At 35.3% G+C, this 24,865-nt stretch overlaps 1 protein-coding gene across 2 annotated transcripts in view; it reads right to left on the bottom strand.

The window, feature by feature from the left end:
• Positions 1-24,865, bottom strand: part of CEP135 (centrosomal protein 135) — a 59,933-nt gene that overhangs the window by 12,852 nt on the left and 22,216 nt on the right. For both annotated transcript variants that reach the window (XM_045531657.1, XM_045531658.1), the window contains exons 10-21: positions 24,111-24,249; positions 21,131-21,354; positions 16,514-16,666; positions 15,461-15,613; positions 10,793-10,870; positions 5,467-5,618; positions 5,167-5,282; positions 4,939-5,093; positions 4,458-4,513; positions 3,525-3,693; positions 2,590-2,700; positions 2,126-2,311 (exon numbers count right to left, since the gene is read on the bottom strand). In XM_045531657.1, the coding sequence (XP_045387613.1) occupies positions 2,126-2,311; positions 2,590-2,700; positions 3,525-3,693; positions 4,458-4,513; positions 4,939-5,093; positions 5,167-5,282; positions 5,467-5,618; positions 10,793-10,870; positions 15,461-15,613; positions 16,514-16,666; positions 21,131-21,354; positions 24,111-24,249 (1,692 nt within the window). The remainder of the gene's footprint in view (positions 1-2,125; positions 2,312-2,589; positions 2,701-3,524; positions 3,694-4,457; positions 4,514-4,938; positions 5,094-5,166; positions 5,283-5,466; positions 5,619-10,792; positions 10,871-15,460; positions 15,614-16,513; positions 16,667-21,130; positions 21,355-24,110; positions 24,250-24,865) is intronic.

Raw genomic sequence — 24,865 nt, 5'->3', positions numbered from 1 at the left:
GGTTAAATTCTAAATTTCAAAAATGGGGTTTACTTCAAAACTAAATACCTGAAGTCATGTTTAAATTTAATTGAACTTAATAACAATATACAATCTTATAAAATTTTAATAACTCTGAAATCATGAGCAAAATTTGAAATACTGATAAAGATTTTTCTCCTGGAATAATCTACATTTTAAATTCCTCACAATTTAAATTGTGAATGATAAATATTAATACAAACTGATATAAATTCTATTTCTAGGTTTTGGGAAGAATTTCCACATTTGAAAAATGAAATTATTTTAACAGACTACTGAAAGGAATCAACAATAAAAATCTAATATTGTGCTGTGAAGATTTAATAAATTTAAACAGTTACAGAAAAGTAAATATTTGCACTTTCAAAATATTAATACATTAAAGCTCCCCAAAACAAACTAAATATAAATACATAAAAGCCAATTTCATATACCACATAAGAACATGAACAATGACAAAGAACAAAATTACTGGCCAACTACTCTGTATCTAACCCAGTGTTCCTATATTTTAATTGAACTCAAAATTTTGTTACAAGGTTTTTATTGTCTTTGTTTTACTGTCTTTATGACACAAGCTTATTTAAATCCACATGCAAAAAATTATGGTGGACCCTTACTTTATATTATTTGTAAAAATTAATTCAAAATGGATCAAAGACCTGAACCTAAGAGCTAAAATTATAAATCTCTTACAAGAAAACATAGGGGAAAAGCTTCTTGACATTGGATCTACCAATGATTTATTGGATATGACAGCAGAAGTATAGGCAACAAAAGAAAAAATAGATTAACTGTACTTCAACAAAATTAAAAACTTGTACATCAAATACTATCAACAGAGTGAAAAAGGAACCCACAGAATGGGAGAAAATATTTTCAAACCATATATTTAATGAGACATTAATCTCCAGAATATACAGAGAACTCCTACAACTCTACAACAATGAAAAACTACCTGATTAAAAAATGAACAAAAGTGGCTCATTCCTGTAATCCTAGCACTTTGGAAGGCAGAGATGGGAGGATCACTTGAAGCCAGGAGTTTGAGACCAGTCTGAGCAACACAGCAAGACAAAAAATTTAGCCAGGCATGGTGGCGTGTGCCTGTAGTCCCAGCTACTCAGGGGGCTGAGGCAGGAGGATCGCTTGAGCCCAGGAGTTTGAGGTTGCAGTGAGCTATGATGATGCCACTGCACTCCAGCCTAGGCAAAAGAGTGAGACTTGACAAATAAAGAAACAAAGCCAAAAAAACCCCCAAAGGCCTTGATGAGACATATCTCCAAAGAAAATATAGAAATGATCAATAAGCAAATGAAAAGATGCTCAGCAACATTAAGGAAATGTAAACCAGAATCACAATGAGATACCGCTTCACTCTCACTAAGATGGCTATTAAAAAAAAAAAATTACAAGCAGTTGGAACCCTTGCGCATTGCTGGTGGAAATGTAAATTGATACAGTCCCTGTGGAAAACTAAATGGATCTTCCTCAGAATATTAAACAATTATCATATGATCCAGTAGTTCCACTTCTGGACATATACCCAAAAGAACTGAAAGCAATGACTTGAAGAGACATTTGTATACCCATGTTCATAGCAGCATTATTCTCAGTAGCCAAAAGGCAGAAACAAACCAATTGTCCATTGACAGACAAATGGATAAACAAAATGTGGTACATACATACAATGAATTGTTATTCAGCCTTAAAAAGAATGAAATTCTGGCACACACTACAACATGGATGAACCCTGAGGTAAAGTGAATGTTAAGGCTAAATGGGGAGAACAGAGTTAGTGTTCACAGGCATGGAGTTTCAGATGGGAGGATGACAAGCACCGAGACAGGTGGTAGTGAAAGTTGCACATTAAGAATGTACTTAAAGCTACAGAACTGGACACTCAAAAATGGTAAATTTGATGTTATGTATGTTTTACTACAATAAGAAAAAGTAATGGGGCTCCTAAGCAAATTATCAATATGACAAAAAATTACCACTGAGTTTGATTTTATCAATGCTTACAATCTCATGTCAATCAAGTATCTTTGAATGTCTTCTGTTTCACTAAATAATGTCTTTACAAGACAAATTAATGCATTACCTCTTGAATTTCTTTTTCTAACAAGTCCACTCTTTCTCGAAGGTGTCTCCTCTCTGTGTCAATAGAAAGAAGTTCCAGGCGCACGGAGCTGCTTTCTCCCTCAGCCTGATGGGCTTTCACCTCCCAGTCTTCAGCCCGGTTATGGAGCATCTGAAATCTATCCAACAAATCTTGATTTTCTTTTTCCTGGGTTAAGCATAATAAAATTGTTTCTAAATTAGTAATTGTCACTCACTGGAACACTCATGCCAATAAACGCACACACACATGAGGAATTTTGCTCTAATTTAAGAAGCATTGGCTATCTGGGCAGGTACTAAACTAAGATCTATGGAGAAATAAAAAAAAGGCAAGCTCTCTACTCTCAAATGTTTAATATCTAATAGTGGAGACAGAATAAACAAACACGAAAAAGGTTTTTTTTAAAAATCAGTCTTAAGTCCAACTTAAACAATGTTTTTCACCTTAGCAGCCATTAAGCTCTCCCATCGTGACACCTCAGTTATGTAATTATGAACTCTATTCTTCATATCTTCTTTTTCTTGCACTGCTGCTTCCAATTCCAATGAGATTTCCTGTAAATTAGAAAATTGAAGACAAATCTAAAATGAACACAGCACCAAATAAGTTCTATTTATATTCAAATAGCTCCTTTGGAATATGAGAGAGTAGGAAAAAAGGAAAATTGTTCCTAAGGGTTATTTCCACCTATTTTTCTTGGCTGATCTTGACTTTTTAACCAAACTTTACCACACATCTCCCACAGTGGTCCTGACCATGTATCTGGCATTTATACTAAGGGTTAGGAATGATCAGGGGTTGGCATTTTTAAAAAATTCATGTAACAGGAATATGTTTTATACTGAATAATACTGAAAGTAACTTTTGAAAAACATAAAATATTTAAAACAGGAAAATTATTGGTCTTCTTGGTGTAATCCTTTAATAAACCAGTACAAACAAAACCTTTCAGTATTTGTCATTCTAAAATATCCATTCATTTATTTTTAGGTAGATCTCTAAGCCAATGGAAGTAAGCACAAATAATTATCATCTATCATTTGTCTTTTAAACACAGAAACTGCCCTGGGAGTGATACTGAGTTACTCATTCAGTAGAGTGACAATGATTTTTGCCATAGAGAATTCCATGCTTTAGGTTTCCTTGCAACAAAGACCAAAATGGTGAGAAGAGCATGGGTGTACCCATTAGACACCCTGTGATATACAGCAGCATTCTAAACTACAGTTTTTAATACCCCCAATAAACATCATTCTTCTTGAAAAATTTATTTTGCTTATGTCATAAAATTTTAGAAAAAGATATTTAGAGCTTTAATATTTAGCAAACAATGAATAGGTAGTATAAAACTATCAAAGTTGATGCATTGTGTTCATACCTGGTTTTCTCTTGCCATTGTGGCCAGATCATCTTGTAATCTTCTGTTTTCCTTAAAAGATATTTCTCTCGATCTTCCTACTTCATCAAGTTCTTTGTGAGCTGCATCAAGCTGGCGCCGGAGGCTGCTTATCTCACGTTCTCGATTAGTCAGTGTTTCCTTTAGCTGGCTGTTAAATAAGTGATGTGGAAATAATAAAAAAAAGCTTTTTGGAAAACTATAGCTCATTTTTAAAAAAACTGTTGAAGTCTAAGTATACTTAACATATAAGATATATTAAGAATATAAGAAATTATAACTATTGCATTAAAATACTAATTAGGTAAAGCAGATATATTAGCTCTCTACCAATTATATGCAAATAAAGTCATAAAATAAGTATATATTCCAAAATCAAAGTAAACACAGGAAATTTTTAAACATTAAGAACAAAACATTACAGTCAACTGGCAGTATTTATTAAATGTTTACAATCCCACTAGTATATAAAAACTAAGGGTATGTAAAATGAATAAGTGACTTTTGTCTTGAAATGGCTTACAATTTTTCTGGAGACTAGATATAAAATTTTGTAACGGTGTTTAAGATAGGTTTAGATGGAGAATAAATTCCAGATTGGCTATGAAAGTAATCTATGTTTTGATGATTAGTGCCTGAACAGAGTAATTACAATAAAAATAAACAGCAAGCAGGTATGCAGAAGAATAGTTAATGAGATATAAGATGACATAAGATGTTTAGATGTGGATGACAGAAAAGGGGAGAACGTTAAAGAGGATAACATATTTCCAAGCAGAAGACTGAGAAAATATTGCTGCCAATAGCAAAAAAGGAGAAATTGAAAAAAGAAATTTTCCTATTGCTGGATTGCTACTAAATAGATAAAACTAAAAGTTTCTAAAAAAGCTGGATGTCATTTCATGAATTACTTACTTCATAGATAATTCATACTCTGAGATTGTTATCGTCATCTGAGCAATAGCTTTTTCCTATTAGGAAATATAAAAATATATGATTTTAAATCACTCATATAGAAATATCTTTAAATTTTTATAACTTGTCACATTTATATAGTCAGATATATAGTTCAATTATATAAATTATGTCATAAAAGAAAGTTCCAAGTAAATATATTTCTAGGACCCAATTGTAAATCACATATCAGCATGTTTCTACCCACCCTTCAATGGTTTTCTCTTAATGAGATCTCATAAAAATCATGTTCTACAAATAGACAAAATCACATTTTGAAGATTCAAATTATTGGAATAAAATGAAATTTAAACATATTAGAAGACATGGCCCTAGGTTTTAAGAACTTGTATGTGGGTGATAAGATCCACATATTTGAAACAGAGAATAAAATCATATTTTCTGTTCAGACACTGGAAATTGATATTTAACAGTTACATACTTTATTAACTAGATCTTCTTGCAAATTTGCAAGCTTTTCTGTCTTCTCATCTACGGTCTCCTGAAGAAAGTCTTTTTCTTTATCAATAACACCTATGGTCTTTTTCATTACATGAGCCTCCTCATCCTGTGAAGTCATCTTAAGGTTTAGTTTATCTATAAATGAAAAGAAGTATGTGTTAGACAATGTAAATTAGCATTAGCAAAAACAAAATTTAAAAACACTCACCTATTTTTTCCTCCAGTATTTTAATTTGTGCTTGGGCTGATTCAAGTTCACCTCTTTTCATGGAAAGTCGATGCTGATGGTCATCAAGTGACCGCTGTAGCTGCTCATTTACCATCCTAAAGAATCAGTGGACAAAAACAAATGGTAGTCTTTATCTCCCAAAAAAATAATTTTTAAAGACAAGAAGTCCTAAAAAAAGTTGATTTCTTATTTTTTAAGTTTCTTTTATTTCTCATTTTAAAGCTCTTCCAGTATAATCAAGGGCATTATATTATATATCATTTATTTCTATGAACTTACCTAAGTGAGTTCACCTCTGTCTTGTGATGAGATGAGTCACCAGTCGCATGGCTAAGTTTTTGAGCTTGGAGTTTTGATTTGTTCTCTAATGACTCTATTGTTTCTTTCATTAATAACATTTTAGACTTTAATTCATATTTTTCACTTTCAAGCTATAATTTAAATCAAAAAGTTAATAGGTATATATCTTAATATCTTAATTTCATTTTTCTTAGGCACTCTAATAATATTTCTAAAAGAAAACTAAGGAAATATATTAGATTTATTTTAAAAAACACTTTAAAAGTCATGTGTAGAGTTTAGGTTCTAGATATCAAAATGGGCATACACATTCATCTCTTTTCCATACTTTCACTAAAACTAAAGAAAAGATACAAACAAAAAATAAAAAAAAAGAAAGAAAAGAAAAGAATATATCTACAACAGCAATGAAACAGGAAGGGAAGCCACCAGCAGAGTGAAAATTTTGAGAAATTTCTAAAAAACAGTAAGTAAATAGTACTGAATTGAGGAAAAACCAGAGCAGAAAATACTGTAACCCAAACATAAGATTTATGTGGGAAAACTGTAAAATCTTCCTCAATGACATAAAACATAACCTGATTCAATGTAAAGGCACACCATGTTTCTGGAAGGGAGTATACTATTGTAAATCTATTAAAATGTCCTCAAATAAGTTTAGATTCAATGAAATTCTAGTAAAAATCCTAACAGAACCTTATTTTTAGAAAAAGAGGGATGGCTTAGATTTGATTCTAAATTCATTTTTGAAAAAAGAAAGTTAAAAAACAAGAAAAATGTGAGGAAAAAAGAATGCAGGTAGACTTGCTTTTTAGATATCAAAACAAACTATAAAGCTAATATAATTAAAACAGTGAGGATTTCACATAGAAACAGACAAGCAAACATATGAAAGTCCCTACTCATGTACAGATGAGTAGGGACAGACTCATTGGAGAAAAGAAAAGCTAGATTTTTACTTTATTTTAGATGCCAAAATAAATTCTAGATGGAATAATGACCTATGTGTAAATTTCAAATTACTAATATTACCAGGAAATATTAGTAATAAATGCTAAGACTGACCACATACCTTTTCTCTCTCCTCCCTCTGGAAACATTGCTAAAATGACAGTAAAGGAATAAGAATGGAAAGCTCCAGAAGGGAGGTCATCAGGGGAAAAAACTAGAACCGACAGGCATATGGTAGAGATGTTGGAGGTCTTGACAAAAATTAGCAACAGGTTCAATGAAAACCAGGTAACAAAATGCAGTGCAAAACAAAACAAAGGCAATTATTAACTTCTGGAAAAAGAAGATCTACAAGAAAAAAGGCAGCTTTGTGGGTCCTATGGTCTGTTACCACTACTTGACTGTGGCACAAAACAGCCACAGACAGTATGTAAACAAATGAGCAAAGGTGTGTTCCAATAAAAACTTCATTTATAAAAACAGAGCCATAGTTTGCTGACCCTCATCTAGGGTACATACCTAGAAAGAGAACTGTTGGCTCACAGGGTATGACTCTGCTACATAATATCAAATTATTCTGCAAAGAGGTACCAGTCTGCACTCCTAGGAGCCACACACGTATTTGCTAATACTAATGACCTGATACAAAATGATTTGACTGTGGTTTTAACTTGTATTTGCCCTATTATTGAGGTAGAACATCTTTTTATGTTTATTAGACATTTGTAATTTTTTCCTTCATGAAGTGTTTATTCATATCTTCTGTTAAAGGTTTTTTCGGGGGGGGGGAGCTGGGGTTAAATGTGTAACAAGTTGTTCTCTCAATTAGGGGCCTGTCTTTTCAATTTATGGTTGGTAGATAAACAAGTTTTTGTCAATGTGGTCCTATTTATCCATGTTTTCCTTTAAGAAATAAACTTATTTGTGTTTGTATCTTGTTTAGGAGCACACATTCTGGCACCAGACACCTGCTAGCTGTTTGATCTTGGGCAAGTTTCCCCTCTGCCTAAGTTCCCTCATCCGTAAAATGAGGATAATATTAGCATTTACTTCATATAGTTACTGTGAAAATTAAAATAATGTGTATACAATGCAATATTATATAGCCATAAAAAGGAATGAAATCTTGCCATTTACAACAACATGGATGGAACTGGAGAATATTATGTTAAGTGAAGTAAGTCAAGCACAGAAAGACAAATCTCTCATGATCTCACTCATACATGGTAGCTAAATATTAAAAACAATTGATCTCATGGAGACAGAGAGTATAATGGTGGTTTCCAGAGGCTGGGAAGGGTAGTGGGGAAGGGGGACAAAGTGGGGATGGTTAATGGGTGCATAAACATAGATAGATAGAATGGACGATATTTGATAGCACAGCAAAGTCACTATCATCAACAATAAGTTATGGTATACTTTAAAATAACTAAAAGAGTAGAATTGGAATGTTCCTAACACAAAGAAATGGTAAATGCCTGAGGTGATGGACACCCCAATTACCCTGATTTGATTAAGTCACATTGTATGCCTATATCAAAACATCACATGTACCCCATAAATATATACAACTATATGTACCCATAATTTTTTTTTTTTTTTTGAGACAGAGTGTCACTTTGTTGCCCTGGCTAGAGTGAGTGCCGGGGCGTCAACCTAGCTCACAGCAACCTCAAACTCCTGGGCTTAAGCGATCCTACTGCCTCAGCCTCCCGAGTAGCTAGGACTACAGGCATGCGCCACCATGCCCGGCTAATTTTTTCTATATATATTTTAGTTGGCCAGCTAATTTCTTTCTATTTTTAGTAGAGATGGGGTCTCGCTCAGGCTGGTCTCGAACTCCTGACCTCGAGCGATCCACCCGCCTCGGCCTCCCAGAGTGCTAGGATTACAGGCGTGAGCCACCGCGCCCGGACAGGTACCCATAATTTTTTTAAAATGTGTATAAAATATTGAGAAAAGTACCTGACACATAAGTAAATAAGCTATGTAAATCACTGCTACTATTATCATTTCTCCAAGGTCAAAAAGATTTTCTCTTGCATTTCTTTTAAAAATGCAATTATGTCATGAACATTCCAGGCTGCAAGTAACCTTGAACTGATTTGGGAGTATGCAGGTAGGATCCAATTTCTTCTTTTTAAAATATAAGTAGCCAATAGTCCCAGAAACAAATAATCACTCCTTTCCCCATTGATATGAGTTCTTTCATAGATCAAATTTCCTTATGTTTGTGGGTTTGCTCTCTACTGGGTTTTGTAAGTCTGTCTTAATCCCTTTCTTAATTAGTATGACTCTAAAAACTTCATACCTGGTAGGGCAAGTCCCATACCATGTTCTTCTTCTTTAACATTTGCATATGTTTCCTGGCTCTTTGCTTCCATGTAATTCCAGGATGTACTGTCAATTTTCACACACACACATACACACCCCACCCCCCACCTTCTTGGGATTTCAGCTAGAACAATATCAACCATGTAGATCAATTTGGGGAATATTTATAATATTTTTATACACATCATATCTGTCACCTTTTTTTAATAAATCTGATATCTCTCTCCACTTATTTAGATCTTCTTTAATGTCTTTCAATACGATTACATAATGTTTTTATAAAGATCCTCTAACTGTATTCATAGGTAACTTGTATTATTTATGACTATTAAAATGATTGTATTTTCTTTTTATCTTGCTTGAGATTTGACATGCTTTTTGGAATTCATAGTGCATTTTGAATCACAGTATTCCTATTTTCACAATATCTAGAAAATCAATGGTCATTATCTCTTCAAATAGTGCCTCTCCCACATTCTAATATATCCTCCTTGAATTCTGACTAAATATTAGTAGAATGTTAGACCTTCTCACTCTATTCTCTAACGTTTTAACTTCTTAAATATTTTCTATCTCCTAGTATCTTTCCAGTGATTTCTAGCACTTTCTTCAGATATATTTTCCAACTCGTTAATTCCTGCTTTCAGCTTCTGGTCAAGCTGCAGTGATAGAGATCAGATTTACACTCCTGACTGAAATAACTTAAAAACTGGATGAAATATATGAAATAATGGTTTTCAAGACACTGGGCTCCAGGCAATGACGACAGTGACCCCTGAGAGATAGAAAACAAATGAGATGAACTTTGTAATCGCTCCAGTTTACTGCCTGGAGAATTTCCTGGTTGTGGTACAGGGAAAGGAATCCCAGGTGGAGCCCAGTGGTCTTCCCCAAGTTCAGAAGACAGGACTGAGAGTCAAGGTGGCTAAAGTTTGCAGGACAGACACTAGAGGAGAACTGCACAAAGTAAGAGCTCCAGAGATCTATAAAGTGTACCCTTTACGTCTTCAACTGAGTAGAGCTCCACACAGAGAAAACTACCGAAGGCCAGGGAAAGAGCCACTAAAGAAGTAGAAGGAACAATACTCAGCGTTCATGCATGGTCAGGAAAGGTTCCTGTTCCCACCAGTCATTTGAAAACCTCATAATTCATGAAACAACAGGTAGCATACTGTTTTATTATAGAAGGGTTTTATTTCCAAGGTAAAACAAAATTAGTCTGAGACTAAATGCTCCTTTGGTCCCACCTAATGAAGCTTTAAAGGCAAGACTGAAAAGAATCAGGCTACTTTCGTAACCACATCCCAGAACAAACCTCAAATAGGCATACGAGCTATTTAACAACCAAGAAGGTAAAATTCACAATGTCTGGCATCCAATCTAAAATTACCAGGCCCATAAAGAGGGAGGAAAATGCAACCCATGATGAGGCGAAAAACCAACCAACCCAGATGACAGAATTAGAAGCAAATAAATTAAAACAGCAAAGACACTATAAAAGAAACCAGCCAAAACGAAACACAGAGAGAAAAACAGACTGGCAGAAAACATACCAAATTGTCAAAAATCCTATCTCTAAAGAGAGTAATGAAGAAGGAAGGTGAATTTCACTTTTTATTCTATGTCTCTATTATATGATTTTTTTTACAAGAGCAAAACAACAATAATCATAGCTAATACCTACTAAGCCAAATACCTACAATATGCCAAACACTCTTCTAAGTTCTTCATATGTATTAACTCATTTAGTTTTCACAAAAACCCTAAGAAATAAGTACTAGCACTATTTCTATTTTACAAATAAAGAAATCGAAGGACAGAAAGGTCAAATAACTTACCTACAGGTAACAGGAAATGAAGTTGGATTTGAACCCAAGTAATCAGACTCTATCCTCCTAACTGCTGTTATACAGTTTTCCTAGCAGACTATTTTGTAATTTTAAAAACACAGTGTATTAAAACTATAAGTGATATAGTTATTCATAACACAATATATCCCAAATCCAGTTTAATAAGTTACCTGATGATTAACACATGTCAAATGTTCAATAGTTTTCTCTAATTCTGACTTTCCATGAAGACTCATTTCCTCAATATTCTGAAAAAGAATTTTATACAAAATGTTCATTTATATCAGATAATAAAATCACCAAGGTAAGCAATGCAAGCCTACAGTACTATTATATTCTATTTGTCTTTTTATAAAATATAGAAATGTTTTAGAAAAAAATCATTACACATTTTACAAAAATGATGCCTTTGGAAAAAAAAAAAAGCACAGTAAGTTCTCATCTTTTACGCTCTCTATCTCCATGTGTGACTGTGACAGAAGACAAAGACGGGTATGGATTCATTTGTAAAGATTTATACAGATCAATCCATATTAGCACAACTATAAAAGGACAAAACCAGCAAGCTAAGTAACAACCTCAGGAGTATGCCCTCACTAGAGGAGCTGTAACAGAAACAAAATGCAAAGGAAGAAAAAACAAGATCAGAAGGACCTAGGAAACAGAATACCACAAGGCCATGCAAAGAGATCACAGTTTCAAGAAGACGTTGGTCAATGGTATAAACACAGGGGCTGTTTTTCTAGTCAAATTACCTATCCTCCAACTCTTGCTGCTGCTAAGTCTAGAATAAGTGAAATAACCAGGTGTTCGTTGAGAGTTTTTCTAGTGTGGATTCATATTTCCATCCACAGTATTCATTAAAAAGAAATAAAGACATCTAATGTTTGGATTATATATTTGGTTGAAAAAGTCACTATACTGTATGTATTTATTCATTTATTAAATCACCCAGCTAGTATTAATTGAGTATATACTCTATACCAAGTACCAGGCAAGGTGTTAGGAATACAGTAATGAGTAAAATGGATAAAGTCTCTGACTTCATAGATACTACAGCCTAGTATAAAAGACAAACTTTAAACAAGATTCCTAAAATCCATGAATATTCTGCTAGGAAAAGGAATTTTATGCTAATTTATCAAGAGGGAATCTAGAGTCCAGGGTTCATTTTCTGTGTGAGGAAATGATGTTTAACATAGACTTAAAGGATGAACAGGAATTAGCTAGACAAGGAGACTGAAAGATATGAAGGAATCTTTTTTCTTTTTTGGAGACAGAGTGCAGTGGTGTCATCATAGTTCACAGCAACCTCAAACTCCTGGGCTCAAGCAATCCTCCTGTCTCAGCCTCCTGAGTAGCTGGGACTACAGGCATGTGCCACCACGGCCAGCTAATTTCTCCATTTTTTTTTCGTAGAGACGGGGTCTCACTCTTGCTCAGGCTGGCATCGAACTCCTGAGCTAAAGCAATCCTCCTGCCTCAGCCTCTCAGAGTGCTAGGATTACAGGCATGGTGTGAGCCACTGCACCCAGCCTGAAGGAATCTTTCAATAGTCTGTGTAGAAAGTTGGAGGCAAGAAAAAGTCCATTAGGCCCGGAGTCTTGAGAAAAAGTAGGGTTAGGAACAAGCAAGATGAGTTTGGGAAAAAGAAGCTAGACCTTGAAATAGACAAGGGTCATCATTCACTGAAGTCTTTGAAAACAGTTAATGGATTATAAATAGCAAGCGACATGATCAGATTTATATTTTTGAAGGATAACTCTGACTTCAGTGTGAAATACAGATTTGAGAGAGACAAGACTAGTACAGAGGCCACTAATACAATAATGCAGATGAGAGAGAACAACGACCAGAACAGGATGGTAGCAAGGAAACAGAAAGAAGTAAAGAAATTCGAGAGAAAGTAACATGAGCTCAGGAGCCAAACTCCTTGCGATTCCCACCTGGGTGACCTTGGGCAAGTTATTTAAACTCACTGTAACTCAGAGACCACCTCTGTAACCAGTACCTATCAGAAAAGGCTAGTGAGAAGATTTACTGAGATAGCCCACGTAAAAAGCACTTAGAACAGTGCCTCCCACATTGGAAGGGCTTAATAAATGTTAAATAATATTTAAGAGGTAGCATTGATAGGACTTGGTGATTGAGAGATACTAGCTTTCAGGGACAGCTTAGTGATAATACTTGGATTTGACAACTGACTAGACAGTGGAAAAAGAGTAAACACTGGAGGAGACTTAAGGATTGAGATGACTAGTTCAGTTTTTAAGTAAAAGACCTGTTGTAGACGTACAAAATCCTTCCTCCTATAACCCATAAGGATTCTGGGAACATGAATGCTACTTTTTCTGAGTTTTCAGTACTATTGCATTGCTTTAGTCCTATTTTTATATTCTTTGGTCATTTCAACAGATATGGAAAAGGATAAGGCAGGAGCTTATGCTAAAACCTGCCAAATTGACAGAAGTTTCCCATTTGGTAATTTTAACACTTATTTTTATAACAGTTTCTGGAACACAGTATTCCAAAAGATTCCAATTAAAAGTATTCTTAAACTGTATTTTGGGGGTAAAACTTACTAAATATTTGTGACACAAGGCTATAAGGCTATCCTTATAATGCTTACATGTTTTTACTCCTAATTTTAGCTGCTTTCAAAGCATTAATTTAATAATATTAATTACAAGTAAACTATGGAATCTATAATAACAATATTTAGTACTTAAAATGTGCTAAGCACTGTTAAGTGCTTTACATATATTAATATATTCATTTTTTAGAGATTATAAAAAATATATTGCCCCAGATATGATACCAAGTACATAAAGAACAAAAGAAATAGATAAATTGGACTTCAACCAAATTAAAAATTTTTGTGCTTCAAAGACACCATTAAGAAAATGAAGAGATGACCTGCAGAATGAGAGAAAGTACTTGCAAATCATTTATCTGATAAGGGGCTGTATCAAGAATATATAAAAAACTCTTAAAACTCAGTAATAATGAGACAAATAACCCAATGTTAAAATGGGCAAGGAATCTGAACAGACATCTCTCTGAAATAAGATATAAAAATGGCAAATAAGAACGTGGGAAGATGCTCAACATCATTAGCCACTGGGGAAATGCAAATCCAAGCCACAATGGACACTACTTCCCATCCACCAGAATGACTACAATACAAAAGACCACGTAAGTATTGGTGAGGCGGGGGAGAAACTAGAACCCTTATTCACTGTTGGTAGGAATGTAATGTGGTATAGCCAATTTTAGAAAACAGTTTGGCCTCAGTGGTTAAAGATAGACTTATGATATGACCCAGAGCGTTACCATATGACGAGGCATATACTCAAGAGAAATAAAAACATATATCCATACAAGAAGTTCTACATAGCTGGGCATGGTGGCATGCACCTGTAGTCCTAGCTACTTGAGAGGTGAGGTTGGAGGATTGCTTGAGACCAGGAGTTTGAGGCTGCAGTGGGCTATGATCCAAAAGAGTGACAAAAAAAAAAAAAAAAAAATTTGTACACAAGTCCATAGCAGTATATTATTCATGGATAAATCTTTTCTTTCTTTCTTTTTTTTTTTTTGAGACAGAGTCTCGCTGTGTTCCCAGGCTAGAGTGAGTGCCTCGGCGTCAGCCTAGCTCACATCAACCTCAAACTCCTGGGCTTAAGCGATCCTCCTGCCTCAGCCTCCCCAGTAACTGGGACTACAGGCATGCGCCACCATACCTGGCTAATTTTTTTCTATATATATATTTTAGTTGACCAGATAATTTCTTTCTATTTTTAGTAGAGACGGGGTCTCGCTCTTGCTGAGGCTGGTCTTGAACTCCTGACCTCGAGCAATCCACCTGCCTCGGCCTCCCAGAGTGCTAGGATTACAGGCGTGAGCCACCGCGCCCAGCCAATAAATCTTGAACACATTATGCTGAGAGAAGCCAGACATTAAAAAATCACCTATTGAATGATTCAGTTTACATGAAATACCCAGAGTAGGCAAATCTATGGAGATGGAATGTGGATTAGTGGTTGTCTGCGAGGGGTCTGAGGGGAAATGGGGAGTAACACTAACAGGTCACGGGATTCCTTTTTGTGGTGATAAAAATGCTCTAATATTGACTACAGTGATGGCTGCACAAGTCTGAATCTACAGACAGTCCCCAGCGTATATACAGCCAACAATATTTCAGTTTTACAAGGGGTTTATCAGGATGCAACCCTATTGTAAATTGAGGAGCACTGAACTTAACAATGGCTCACCTTAAGATTTTTCAACTTTTTGATGGGTTTATCAGGGCATTACATGCATTTTTGACTCACAGTGGCTTTACGGGGACATAATCTCATTATACATTGAGAAGCAACTATACTAAATATCATTGAATTGGTGCAATTTAAATGGGTGAATTGCATGGTGTGTGAATATTTCCATAAAGCTGTTATTAAAAAATAAAGATAATGCCTTTCCACATGAGAAACTTCCTACTGAGTTCAGGGATTGGTAAACTTTTTCTGTAAACAACTAGACGGTAAATATTTTAGGCTTTCTTGGTCACACCACTACAAAAGAAGCTACAAATAATATGTAAACAAACGAGCAGGTATTCCAATAATACTTTGTTGACAATGAACTATTCCTCTTAAGCCATTCTTAGATCACACGCCATAGGTAAACACACAGTGGTCGGGAGTTGGCCTGCACACTACTGTTTGCCAATCTCTAATCTAGTTGTACATTCTCAGTAGTAACTTCACAAGAAAATGTATACAAAGACCTATTTTTCTCAATAAATTACCTGTCAAAAATATATCAATGCTATTACTTACTTTTAACTTTTCTCTTAAAGCTTCCTTTTCTGCCATAATTCTTCTTAAGTCAGACAGTGCAAGTTCTTTTTCCTTTTCCATAAGACTAACAATATTATGGGAGGCTGTACTTTGGGTGGATTCCTGTCTTAGGGCTGATAATTCTTCCTGGGCCTTAAAGAATTAAAAAGATATAAATAAAAAACGCTTTGGATACGCTCCCAGTTAAAAAAGACATACTGAACACATGCTACTTTCACTCTCTTTCCAAATCCCAACAAAATGAGAATAAAAGATTAAAATAGGAAAAATAATAAAACCAAAAAGACCTAGGGAGGTGCCAGCCACAAAATGTTGGAAACTAGATAGCAGACAGACAAGTAGGAATTAACTAAGCAGACCCAAGAAAATCTAAGCCAAAAGTGAAGAAAGCTGAGTAGAAGATCAATTTGCACTGCAGAATCCCCAAAAGACTCAAAGTGAAAACAGCTCTTTCAACTTTTTAACTTGCATGTCTCCTCCCCAGCTCAAAGTAGCAGTAGGATTTCATGGGACATGGGTATGGGAACAAATTTAGGTGACAGACACCATGCTTTATTAAGACTCACCTGGCCTTCTATCAACTGAGGTTCTGTAAACAGGGGCAACCTTTACTGATTCCCTCTACCCTGGAGTAGAGTTTTTTCTCTACAGGCTAAGTCCTTAAAAGCCAATATATCCAATAGTGGTTATCACCCACCATCCTGAGAGACATGCCCCAACATGTCTGAATCCCAAGGATTAACCTGGCTCAGAGTCAGGCTAACACCTGTTCCAGGTAGTTTTAGAAAAAGGAGACTATCTCCAGTTGACTTGACACACAGACAGGCTAGAAAAGAGGAAGAATAAATATGAAAAAAAAAATAAGAGAAATCTCTAATTTAGAAACAGGATGATAGCAGAAACTATAATTCTAATTATGAAGAAATAATTATTATTTCTTCTGTATATTACAGTAATTTGAAGGATATAAACTGGTTCCACTACAGTTAATTGGTTCTATGTTATCTGTTGGCTTAATTATAAATTTCTTACTTCATTATATAAGACGCTTAATTTATCTCTTTCTGCTGTCAGTAATTTAACATTGGATTGTATATCCTCCATATATTTTTCGAATCTTTCTAGCATACGCTGAAGTTCATCTCTTTCTCTTGTGATCAGATGAATTTCTGAATTGTAATCACCCTGAAATATAATTAAAAAATAGAAGTTATCATTTGTTGTAATTATTACCACATGGTTGTCACAGGATGCTGGTGATGAGACTGACTGAAAGAGGCTAACAAACAAAAAGAACACAAGTTCCTTTAATGTAATTAAGGAACTAAGTTTTTTTGATCTATAATGAGAACAGACGAGAACACTGGCAGTATTGGGACAAATTTCCTGGCCTTCAAGTTCCCAGGAGGGGACCTAGCTGCCAGTGATACTACTTGTTCAGATCCCATCAGATGCTTCAGCTATCATTTTCCTGGAGCAGTGCATACTATTGGTACTTAAAGTGTAATCCCCAGACCAGAAACATCAGCAGCATTCAGGAACTTGTTAGACATGCAAATTTGGGGGCCTACCCCAGACCTACTCAATCAGAAACTTTGGGTACAGGGCCCAGTAACTATTAATATGTTTTACCAAGCCCTCCAAGTGATTCTGATACCTGCTCATTTTTGAGAACCACTAAGTTCATAATCTTCTCCAGGAAAGGGACCAGGAGGGTCTATGTGTACCTGCTTATGCCGTGCAAGTAACTATAACAGCCTAGCACATTCCTCAGTATTTTCTGTGACTGAATCTAAGATCAATCTCCCAAGCACACCAATCCCCAACTAACTGTTCCAGTTTCAGACCTACATGAGATCTATTTTTACAGTCAGATAAATGTAAATATTTCTACCACACAGTGTATATTAAAGATGCTCAATGAATAGGCAACTACTTCCAACATTTTTCAAACACAAATATGCCTAGTATTCCAGTACAAGTCAAAAGGTCCACTATCGTCACTGCTGTTGTGGGAAGTAAAAATGGTCAATGTAGACTTGGGATCTATGGTTTCTAGATGTTAAAGTACTAAATGCAGCAGCCCCAAGGAGGGATAATCCAATAATGTGGTACACCAGGAAGAGTCCTTGCCTATACTATCTGCTGCACACACACCATGGACAATGTAGATTTGGTAAATGGTAGGTATCTGTAAGGTACTCTTCACTTGCTGCCTGAAAATAAATTACCCTCTTAGTTAAACAAGAAAAATCAAGGCATAATGGATGAGATTAGCTATCGGGACACCTTGAAGGACAAGGTGTTTTACAGGACAATGGCAGATTAGAGTTTCAGGACATAATCAAGGTTTAAAGAACTATAAAAGAAACTGTGTAAACTAATCATATCTAAATAAAAAAAATCTTACAGAAAGGAAGTGGTCTGTACAGATTCTAGAAAACGAGAGCTCAGTGAATCAAGATTTGATAATCTATTTTCATTACTGTTTAAGTCTCAGCTTAAATGTCACTTTCTCTATGGAATCCTTCCAGATTCTCTGATCTGATGTAGATCTCCTTCTATATACCCTCATAGCATTCGGAGGCTTCCCCGTACTTTCATCAATAACACTTATATAAATGAGATTATAAAGTTATTTACATGATTCTGTGTTTAATGTATGTCTGTTCTACTAAAATTTAAGCTCTACGAGGGCCATAGTAGGTATCTGGTCTTGTTCACTGTATCTTCAGTGCCTAGCATGGTACCTGGCAAAACATATGAATTTCCTGAACATTTATTGACTGACCTTCTTAAGCACAAACTCTAACTCTTCTCCAAAGATATCGAATATGTAGCTGTTTCTATTAGTGTTAATGTATAATAATTGTTAATAACTCACTCTCACCACTCCATTATTCTCAAAACACACAAGAGCACACGCACACACACGCATTATGCTGAAGGCTGTAACTTATCTCTGTATTCGGTGCCTCCTGCATATACCCGCTGTACTGAACCTAACTTTCTACCTAGACCTGGTTTGCTTTGAACCAGCAAATAATAAAAAAATGAACCATTTACTGGGAACTAGGTGTTACACTAGACTTTTATACAAATTATCTCATTGATCAAAGGGTAAAAAATTTCAGTTAGACTGGAGGAATAAGTTTTGGTGATATATTGCACTGCATGATGACCACAGTTAATAATAATGTATTGTATATTTCAAAATTTCTGAAAGAATGTGTTTTTGGCATTCTTATCACAAAAAAAATTTTAAGTTCGTGAGGTGCTGGATATGTTAATTAGCTTGACTGAATCTTTCTATAACACATACATAGATGAAAACATCACACTGTACCCCCAAAATATATACAATTATTACCTGTCAATCAAAAATGAAACAAATTACTTGTGAAGATACTTGTCACTTAAAAATAAAACAAATTATCTTGTGAAGATTATAATCTTCACAAGAAGTTGTAGTTATTTTCTCTGCTTTGCAAATGAGGAAACCAAGGTTCCATGAAGTTAGGGAACTTCTCCAAGGTCATAAAGCCAGTTTGTGGAGCTGGAACTTATAACAGCCCTCCAACTCCAAAGCACTTTCTGCCACACTCTACTCAAAACTCGAAAGTGGGAAGCATGTTGAATTCAAGGCAAAAAGGGATAGTATTCTCCCTACATAGACAGACAATAGAGAACTGATATTAAAAAATGTCAGATGTGAGGGCGACCTGGCTGACATCTGTCACCCCACTGATCGCCAGGGTTGATTCAGCTGATCCGGCTGGGTAGGTGGGTGTCCCCTTCCTTCCTCACCGCTCCAGGTGCGGCCCTCTTGGAGGTGTGCACTTGGTTACACTTGATCTTAGCCGAAAGGCTGAGAAGCAATGCATGCTTGGTTAAAGAGGACGACCTTCCCCGACAGAGGACCGCTCTTTGGTCAAGGCTATACAAGTAGCTTCGCTCCCTTGCTAGAACCTTCAAAAAATGGCAATTTTTTTTCCGAGCTGTAATCCCAAGAAATTGTGCCTAACAGCCTGTCACAAAGCAAGGGTTGAAAACTCACAGCTAGTACCAAATCCAGTTTTAGAGAGGTCTTTGTCGTTTGCCATCGAAGTGTTTCCAAACATGTTGAAAATAGCTAATTCTAGTTGGAGAACGCACTCTCTAATCCCCAGCACTCACAACTGCCTTACTTACACCCCACACATTTTACTCAAGTGCTTACCCTCTACCCCCTACCATGCCTGTAATTCATTACTAGGACTCTAAAATGCTCTGACTTTCTGAACTCTAGAAAATGAATTCTTTTTCTATGCTGGGTAACATTATGACATTTCAAGAAAGTAAATAAGTTGAAGAGAGGGAAAACGTTTTTTCTAACGTTACCAGTAGCTTACCAGCAACTGTCACTCGTCTTTCAATTGGTAATCCACACCAAACAACTGAATCAAGTATGTAGGTTAAAAGCTTTGAGATATTTATCTACTCAGTGATATTTAATAAATACTTGACTAAACTGATCAATCATTTTGTGAAAGATTCTTCTACACAATGAAATGATCAATTCAGTGACTTATTTTTCCCGAGTCTGAAGTATATATGGAACTTAAAAAAACAACTCGATAACACATGAATTAACTTGTACTGTATTTTCCCACCAATTCAGTCTACTTATAATAGATAACATAGCATAGTGTTTATACTAACAACTGTAAATCAAAATTTAGCCATTAGCCAATGAGGTTAAAAAACAAAGTCTAATCAGAAGACTCAAAACTGTTTGAGAATGGACACAGAATCTTCAGGGAAAAGATGAGAGAAGTAGTAAATTCAGCCAAGTCTGAAATCAAATGTTTTGAGTTTTAGGACTGTCCCAAACTTCCCCTAATTTTTTACCTCATGTGTAGATAATGTAAGGCCCTATAAGCCTTCAGGACTCCTATAGCTCTAAAGCTTAAAAATAGAAAAATGAAGAACTCAAATGATACTCATCAAACATTTACAATAAGACCTAAAATAGAGATACATGATTTTAATCTCTCATGAATCATGTCAACTTTAAATAATATACACAATGAAAGATGCAATTAGAAAATTGTACACATGGTGAACATCTTTAGACTATCAACTTACAAATGTGGTTGTAGAAGACAAACAGAATCATCTGCCCAGCACCCACTTATAATTTCTACCCATCTCCTGTGTCATGGTTAACAGGGAAGATGCCTGGTCAGTAGAACGTGACATACCTTCCTGACTGGTCCAAGGCTGGAAATGACAAGAAGCCATGTTACCTACCATGTGGACAAGGCCACGCTGCTACAAGAGAGAAAATGCAGCTGATACAGAAAGTAAATGCTAAGAGGAGTGGACTTGTCCAGCACCATGAGCCCCAGGGTTCCAGTTTCTGGAAGCCCAGATGCCTCTGCACTTCTCCCACAACTGTTCAACCTTTCCTTAATTTACAGATAACAATATGTTACACTTTGTTCTTAGGTAATTTTCCTAATTAATGCAGTATTCCTATAGTACAAGTCATGGAAGAAAAAAATCAAAATTAGGAATTTTCAAAAATAAGTATGAATAAAGTTACATTTAATACAATAAACTAGAAAAGTTTATTCATAAAGATACTCTCTTATCAATTATTCTCACCTTTTCTAGTGCTCTATATGTTGAACTTTTTTCACGCGCACCATAATTTGCAGAGCAAGATCGTCGCTGTATTATATGTTGGAGTCTTTCTAGCTCTTTCTTATAGTAATCTCGTTCTTCTTCTATACCTTTCAGAAATGTATCTAAACGAGAAGGTGACTTGTCTCGCCGTTTTATTCCATGTTCTAGTCTCATCCTCTCAATTTCCACAGTTAGTTCTCTTTCTGCAAATTAAAGTAGTTAAATCTTAAAATGTTGCATATATGTTGATTAGCCAAGTAAATTACATTAATAAGTTTTAGACTGAAAGCTACTAAAAATCATAAACTGTTTTGTATATATCCTGTAAGTGCTAGATATATCAAAGGGTAAATATTGAGAGGGAAGGAAAAAAAGGCAAAAATTAATAGTTTAAATAAAGTCCAATAAGTCAAAGTTCTCCTACTTTTGTCTTATCACAGGATGAGTATTATTTAGTACAAGATGAAGCAGTAAATTACCACATGCTACTTTTTAGGGAGCTGAAAATGCACTAAAAGAAAATATATCTACAATTAATCATAATACATATAAATTTAACATTATGCTTGAATTTAATACAGTATACACTTAAAGACATCAAAACAACTTGTCTTTCTCCGAATAAGCACAATTATTAGCTTTTACCATAGAAACTACCTTTTTATGAGTCAAAGTAACTGAATACTGATAATTGCATATAGTTCAACCTCATTTAATTTATACTCATTGTCACACTGATGCAGGGAATGATTTTCCAGTGCATTCTGATTCACTCCCATCTCTTCTTTCATTCATTTAACAGATACGTACTAAACATTTACCGTATGCCCATCATTGGCTAAGGATTCAAATATGAAAAACATAGCTAAGGTCAAACAATTATTCTAATTGTAGTAGGATAAAAGTTACAAAAGGACAGCATGCAATACAAATTGGAGGACGAATTGGCAAATTTTTCCCAGGAAAAGTGATGAAAGAGAGGTAAGAAGATAGTATGAGAATGGAAAAGAATGAACAATTATGATAAATGTTAAGAAGTCAAATAAGCGAACGAATGAAAAACATCCATTGCATTTAGCATAATGGAGGTGAATGATGACCTTAACCAGAGCAGCTTTACTGGTCAGGTGTGGGCAGAAGTCAACTGGAATGAACTGAGGAGCTAAGGGGGTTGCAGGTGATCAAGGAGAAACAGCAAGTGTGGATAATGTTTCAAGATGTTGAAACTATGAAGAGGAGGAAACAGTGGCGGGAAAGGGGTCAAAGTTTTTGTTTCAGACTGAGAGAAGAGTTAGCATGTTTGAACATCAATGGGAAAAAATAGTACAAAAACTAAAATTATGGAGAGAGGAACAATTAATATGTAAAGTGTCTAAAATTAGAGAGGATAGGACCCAGAGAAGAGATGGAGGCACCGGCCTTTCACAAGAGGGCTGCTCCTGCATTGAACAGGAAGGATCGAGAAGATGGACAGGTTTAAAATTTGGGGCCAGGAAATGCGGGAATGCCTGCCTCGTGACTTCCATTCTCTTAGGAAAACTGGAGGTAAGATCACCCCCTCAGAATGAGGGATGGAATGGGAGTCACGTTTATTGACAATGCAAAGCATCTGCAATGTTCTCTCAAGACAGTGAGAGATCAAATGCTAAGAGAAATAGTGTAACATTTGCATACAACACTGAGGGTCCCGCTGAGGTTCAGGACCATCTAATTTACAGTGCTATCAATGTGCCTGGTGCACACACAAGCGGTGTTTAGCTGCCCGTGTGTAAAAGTGTAGAGGGTAAATCGTTCAGTTCATCCTGGGCATTTGGCAGGGGGTGCACACAGAGAAACAAGCGAGTTTGTCTGAGACAGCTGAAGGATTACACTGAAAATGACAGGCTATGGATAGCTATGAAAGGAAGTAAATTATAAACTTTTATACATGGTTCTAAGTACTTTAATATATTAACCCATTTAATCCTCACAACCGCCTTTTGGGGTAGGTGTCATCATTCCCCCCACAGACAGGAAATTGAAGCACAGAGGTTACATAATGTGCTCAAGTTATACAGCTAGTAAGTGGAGAATGGGTCAAATAGATTATCCACATGGATGCTGAAGGGCCTAGGATAGAGTCTCTTCTTCATACAGCACACTGGAATTCTTTACTTCCTAAGACACATACAGTATGATGGCACCAAGCTTCTACACTTGCCGTTTCCTCTGCCTGGAAAACTGCCCCCAGATCTTCATATGGCTGGTGTCTTGTCAAGGAGCCTTTCAATCAGTCAATCTTTAGCACATCTTGCTTGCCATTCTATTTTAATACCTCTCATCATCTAAAATTAACTTCACTTATGTACTACTAGTTTGTCTCCCTGGCATGAAAAAAAGGCTTTGCAAGAGCAAGAACCCTGTGTATCCTGTTTACCAGTATATACTCCAGCACCCAAAACAAAGCCAAGCACATGCCCACACAACAGGTAATTCACGTGCATCAGTCAAATGAATGAATGAAGGAATTCTTACATGTTCCTTAAACCAAGCTATTTAGGACTGGTACCTGGCAGAAAGTTAGCCTATTTCAATTGTGTGTATATGTATGTGCATCTCAAGATGATACAACTAACTGCATTTTCCTAAAAAGATTCTGTACTTCAATTTCCCACTATTTCAGAATAGTCTTTTTTTTAGTCTTCAGTAATTCTGTTATCAGTCTGGGTCAAAGAAGGATATACTTCTGTTCCAAAATATTCAAGCAGAGTTCCCTGTATCAACTACTAGTCAAAATATGAAAGAATTCTTAAGGTCCTTGAGGGAGAGAGATTTCTACTATTTCTACAGTGCCTAGTATGGTTTACAGTAAGCATTAACAAATATTTATTGAATGAATGAAAGATCACCTACTAAGGAAAATAATAAATAAAAAGGAAACCACAATCACTTTTTAAGTTATCAACATTTTACATCTTACCTGTAACTGCAAAATTTTCAATTTTTTTGCTAAGTCTTTGCTTTTCTTGTTCAAGCTGATGAACAACAGTTTCCAGGTCTGATTTTATAAGGAGTTCATCACTCAGTTTCTCCTTTTCTTTATGGCATAAGTTTAATTCCTGCCAATTTTAATACTACAATTAAGATTTCTAACAACTTTATAAAACATAGCACTTAGAAGTAAACAGATGATCTTTGTAAGCACATTTATATAACAGCAATTCACACATGTAGTGTGTGTGTTATGTGTGTCCACACACTTTTAATTGAAGACATCTGGAGACTAACATAACAACCAATATGACTAGAAAAATGGTATTAATAAACAAAGCTGTTAAAAAAGGACTGAGTGGTTTTCATAACAGTTAACAAGTATATTAAATAATTATCAATTTCCAGTTTTAATATTATATTAATCAACTAACAAGTCATAAAGTAGTTAAAAGAATGTAAATTCCTAACAGGTTTCCAAATTTGAATTTTATTTGCCACCTATTATATATGAGATTAAAGAATCATGAAAATATTATATTATATATCCATACAGTGGAATATTACTTAGCCATAAAAAAGAATGAAGTACTGATGCACGCTACAACATATATGAACCTTGAAAACATTACGCTTAGTGAAAGAAGTCAGATACAAAATGCCACGTTACATGATTCCATTTATATGGAATGGCCAGAATAGGCAAATCTATGGAAACAGAAAGTAGATTAGTGGTTTTCAGGA

This window comes from Lemur catta, chromosome 19 (assembly GCF_020740605.2).
Source record: "Lemur catta isolate mLemCat1 chromosome 19, mLemCat1.pri, whole genome shotgun sequence".
NCBI lineage: Eukaryota > Metazoa > Chordata > Mammalia > Primates > Lemuridae > Lemur > Lemur catta.
The sequence above is the reverse complement of the archived record's forward strand: the minus strand, read 5'-3'. Positions and strand labels throughout refer to the sequence as shown.